This window comes from Pygoscelis adeliae, unplaced genomic scaffold, assembly GCF_000699105.1.
Source record: "Pygoscelis adeliae isolate BGI_AS28 unplaced genomic scaffold, ASM69910v1 Scaffold245, whole genome shotgun sequence".
Lineage (NCBI taxonomy): Eukaryota > Metazoa > Chordata > Aves > Sphenisciformes > Spheniscidae > Pygoscelis > Pygoscelis adeliae.
In genome coordinates, this window is record NW_008824766.1 from 13,338 (window position 1) to 18,089 (window position 4,752).

General features: G+C 58.0%; 1 protein-coding gene across 1 annotated transcript in view; it reads right to left on the bottom strand.

Annotated features, from left to right (window-relative positions):
• Positions 1 to 17: 17 nt before the first annotated feature.
• Positions 18 to 4,752, bottom strand: part of DIS3L2 (DIS3 like 3'-5' exoribonuclease 2) — a 196,733-nt gene continuing 191,998 nt past the window's right edge. The window contains 5 exon segments of the mRNA XM_009323570.1: positions 18 to 366; positions 3,143 to 3,244; positions 3,963 to 4,067; positions 4,295 to 4,425; positions 4,703 to 4,752. The exon segment at positions 4,703 to 4,752 is cut by the window's right edge and continues 10 nt beyond it. Of these exon segments, the coding sequence (XP_009321845.1) occupies positions 268 to 366; positions 3,143 to 3,244; positions 3,963 to 4,067; positions 4,295 to 4,425; positions 4,703 to 4,752 (487 nt within the window). The 3' untranslated portion in view covers positions 18 to 267.

Consider the following 4,752-nt stretch of genomic DNA (forward strand, 5'->3'; position numbering starts at 1 on the left):
CAAGGTGGCCGGGGACAGACACCGCTGCCTTAAAAAAAAAAAAAAAGGCATCAAGCTAAAAATATCCAAGAGTAGAAATGCTCTGCCTGGGGCAGGCTCAAGCCCTGAGCCCCGCTCCCAGACGGCGTTAAAATCCAAACCAGAAATAAAACGGCATTGGTTTTAAAACTCAAACCCCCAAATTCCTTATGGGTCCCCTCCGACCCCGGCAGGTGCCAGTGTGGTGAGCAAGCGTTGGCAGCGGGGAGCACAAGCAGCCCAGGGTGCTCACTTCTCCGAGCTCGGTCTCTTGAGCAGGGCGCTGTACTTGAGCGGGATGCCGTCCGACGTCAGCATGACCTCCACCAGCGTGAAAATGGTGATCACCTTCAGCAAGGGAGAGAAAGACGAAGAGGGTTTTGTAGGTGTCTTGGCATCAGACCAGGGTTTGCTTAGAGCCGCACTGGCTTTTGCTGCCTCTGCTGCAGCACCCGCAGGGAGTGGGGCAGGACGGCTTCAGATAGCTCTGCTGGGGTCCAGGGTGCCCTTGGGACTGGGGCTGGATGCAGTTATCTTCAAGGGCAACACCACTGGGCTGCGAAGCCAGCCAGGGAACCCAAACCGACCTAAACGAGCCTTTCTTGTTCTCCACACAGTCCAGGAAGGAGTGTGGGTGATCGTGTCCTCGGCTTTGGGTCCCAACCTCCCCTAAAGCCCGTCCATGCCTCCCTTCTCCAGCCAGAGAATGCACATCATCCCTTAATGAAGCAACTTGGCCAAGCGCCAATGATGAGCTGTGGTGAGAAGGGTTTTCCACATGACGCTGAGCATTTTCTCAGCATCCTGCAAGGAGGGAACGACACCCCCCCCCAGTGCCCCCACAGCAAGAGGAGACCCGGGAAGGGAGCATGATGGATAAGAGACACACAAGGGAATAAAGACCCCAGAAAATCATTCCCTCCTGTTCAGGAATGTGCCGCTGCCTGCTGCCACCTCCCTGGTCCCCTGACTCCACCTCTGCGTGCAATTGTGCGGATTAGAAGCGTAAAGCATCGACCAGGTCTATCCATGAGGCACGGTTAACGGGCTGGCTGGGACACCGGGAAGGGGCTGCCCCGGGGCCATGGCCAGGCATTCAGGGACTTTGCTTGCCAGAGCCCGTCCCCAAGCCCTGCGCTGCGGCAGGGCTCGATGGGGCCATCTGCTCAGGGCTGGCCCGCAGGAGGAGTGGGCACAGAGCCACCGGCGTAACCTTGTCAAACCCTTCCCAGCTCATCTAGCGCCAGCCACTCCAGATTAATCATTCAGAGCAGGAAAATCTCATTGAGACTTAAACGTATCAAAGTGGCCAGCGAGGAACAAACCTCAGGGAAATCCTTTTGCAGACGGCTGCCCAGATAGCTGCTGGCTACCTAGCAGCAACCCCCTGCCCGCCCCAGCTAGCAGGAGTGTGGTGAGTGGTGGCCATGGGGCAGCCCCCCCATGTCTGGGGGAGTCAAATGGGGATTATCAGGGTTCTCCCTTGCAATCCTGCCTCATCTCTTTGCTGAACCACCGGGGAACAGCACGATTTCACATCAAATCCCAGGAGTCTTAGATCCACTTCATACTCAAGCCTTGAGTAATGCCCACTGAGGTCCTGGCCATCTCCTGGAGCTCGGGGAGAGATGGGGGCAACACCTCCCCTCCGTGGCAGGGTCAGCCAGCCCAGACCCCTGCACACATTCCTGCAAACAGCCTTCCCCGATGTTCCCGCTGCCTGGCCAGGCTGAGCCAAACCGGCAAGCAGAAGCCAAGTGCTGAGGCTAAGCGGGGAGCTGGGGGTGCTCGGTGCCGCAGAGCGTCCGGGTGACATCTCCCACGGTTCGGCATGGCTCCCGGAGATCTGGCTCATCCCGGGGCTGGAGGTTTATCAACTCGGGGATCTGCTGGCTCGGAGGACAGCTCAGAGCCTGCTCCCAGGGGGGAGCTCTGGTGTTTTCTTAGGAGGTGTGGAGGGTTCGTGGAGGAGTTTCCTCTACCGCCGAATGTTTGCCTAACCAAAATGGGCCCTGCTCATGCTGGGGCGTCATTTTTCATGCAGGTCCCTGCTAGGGTGTAAGTGATACCCGCTCCTGTAGGAAAGGAGGAACCAAGGCCACTTCGGGCCACGTCCAGGGGGCTTCTCTGAGCCAAGCTGAGAAAGGAAAGCTCAGCTTCAAAGGGAGGGAGGCCTGCAGAAATGCCTGCAGCAGTCGGGGAGGTCAGCCAGCTCTGACCGCAACATCTCCCCTGGGAATGAAAGGACTCCCCAGGACATGCCTCAGACCAGCTGGGAGGGTCAGCCCAGTCCTGTATCGGGAGTCCTAGGTGAACAAGGATGGGTTGTGCTGGGCTTGGTTGGAAATGGAGTTCAAGCGTAGAGGTCCTGGAGCGGTGCAGGGAGAGGCTGGGATTCAGCCCTCCCGCCCCAGCTCGGACAGCAGGCAGGGATCACAGCAGTCAACACAGCTGTGATTTTATAGCGACGCCAGACAAAAGTTGGTAAAGAAGCACCACTTAATCAAGCCAGACAAATGCGATTGCTCCCTTTGATTGAGTTACCAAGTTAATAGATAACAGGGACACAAGAGAGAGATTTCTAGATGCTGTTAAACCATTTGACACTGCATCTCAGGAAGCCTGACTTAAAAAATTCCTCCTAATTGGGTCTCAACCCTGTCACAGGGATGGAAACCCAAAGGAAGGGCCGCGCCAGCGAGGGGTCAAGGAATGCCAGGATGGCGGGAAGGGTCTAGACGGGAGCTGCCTTAGGCCTGATCTTACTTAACATCTTAATTGATGATCTGGAAGAAGGAAGTAAACAGCATGTTAATTCAATTCCTGGAGGAAACTGAATTGGGAGACAGGGCACACAGCAGGCAGGGCAGAGTCTGAAGGCCATGGAGGGGTCAGATGCGGGGGCCGTGATGGGATGGAGTGGGGCTCGATGGCAGAGGAGGTTGAGGCTGAGGTCAGGCTCGCTGGGGAGGGGACACAGAGGGAGAGCAGGATCTGACAGCCTGCAAGGCAGTCCTGCCTCCTGGACCTGTCCCTGTGGACATCATGGGATCCACATGTTGCACACAGCCTCCACGCCAGCCCCATGGTGGTGTGAGCCTGTCCTGTGCTGGAGGGGTCTTACCTGGGGCACAGATTCCTGCTCTGGCTTCTCCGGCTCCCACATGAGCGTCAGCTCTGGCTTCCTCCCCACCTTCTGGAAGTGGAAGCCCAGCAAGGGCAGCGCCTGCAGGCAAAAAGAGTGTTGGGAACAGCCTGTGGCCCTGACAACATCCCCCCACTCAGCTCTCCCCCTCCACTTTGCCTGCGGATGGGGACGACGCTGCTTTTGCCCGGCACGCTGCCTCTGCAGCTCTTTAACAACGGGATGCAGCAGCCTGTGAGCCTGAGCCTAGCACGTAAATCAGGGGCTGCTGCGATACACAAACAGCCCATATATCACGCTATATGTCCTGTTTAAAGATGTCATTGCCAGCCATATAACCAGGTTATTAAGAGAAGATGCTGTCACTAACTGCAGGTGCTGGCCTACAGTGGTGCCGTCACAGCCCCAGATATACCGTCTGATTAAATGAAATGAAAACCAGCCTCACTCCCTTTCCTCGCTTCAGCTCCGTGTTAATCTCTGTCCCCCTGCATCTGTCTTTATTCCCTTTTACCTAGACTAGATCACCCCCAGCACATAGCAGGGAGAAGCTGGTCCTCAGAGACCGGGCTGCTCCAGACCCCTCCAGCCCCTTGTGCCTGCCTGGGCCGAGGAATGGAGGGGAAACCCCATGAAGGCTCCCTCCCCTCTGGCCAGCCCAGCTTGGGCGCAGCTCTGCCAGCTGCAGGGCTGGCACAGAAGGGCACCAGGGCAGCCACTGCCTCCAATGATGCCAGGCTGCTGCAGCCCTCTCTGGTGAGGCAGCGTTTGCACTATTTCACACTGGTGAGGTACTTACATTGCAGTAGATGCGCTTCTGGACTCCAAACTTCAGCACCAAGACATCAAAGGCCTCATTCAGGACACCCATCACCATGGCCTCTGACTCCAGAGGACCACACTCCTGCCAAGAGACAGGGCTGTCACTCCACCAGCATCCCCCATCCAGCTGTCCCCAAGGGGAGCCAGTGTCTCCAGGTCCTCCAGGTGGTTGCTCAGTGCGTCCCCTCACTGTTTGCTTTCCCCAAGGCCAGCTGGGCAGCCACACAGCCCTCTGCCCAGTGGCATCTAGGCTGAGCCTTCATGGGGAAATCCAGAGATGCCTCAGGGGAAGATAGTCTTGGCTCTTACCCTGACGAAGATGGCGAAGAAGAGGTCAGCGCTGAGCTCCTGCACCCTCTTGGAAGCCATCTTCCGGTCGTTGCAGTGATCTGCCTGTCTCTGGATGGCCTCTTTCTCCATCTTGATGGGGGAGCTGGCACCTAGGAAGGGGACAAGTGACAAGGACGTGCCCATGCTCCCTCCTGCTCCAGAGCCATGCCATGGCACCCTGGATCCAGATGCCCAGCTCACCTCCGTGTCCCTGCTATTTGAGGGCACCCATGTGCCAGGGACCTGCCCCGTGGGACGCAGACTCCAAGCACCCAGCACCCGTGGCAGGCAAGGCAGGAATCTGTCAGTCCTGCCTGTGCCGGGCACAGCCAACCCCTCCCCTCGCACCACCCAGAGCTGCTCCGCAAGCGGCCGGGCGGCACCCACCGAGCGAGGCGGAGAGGAGACGGTGCACAATGACGTCCGCGTAGCGGCGG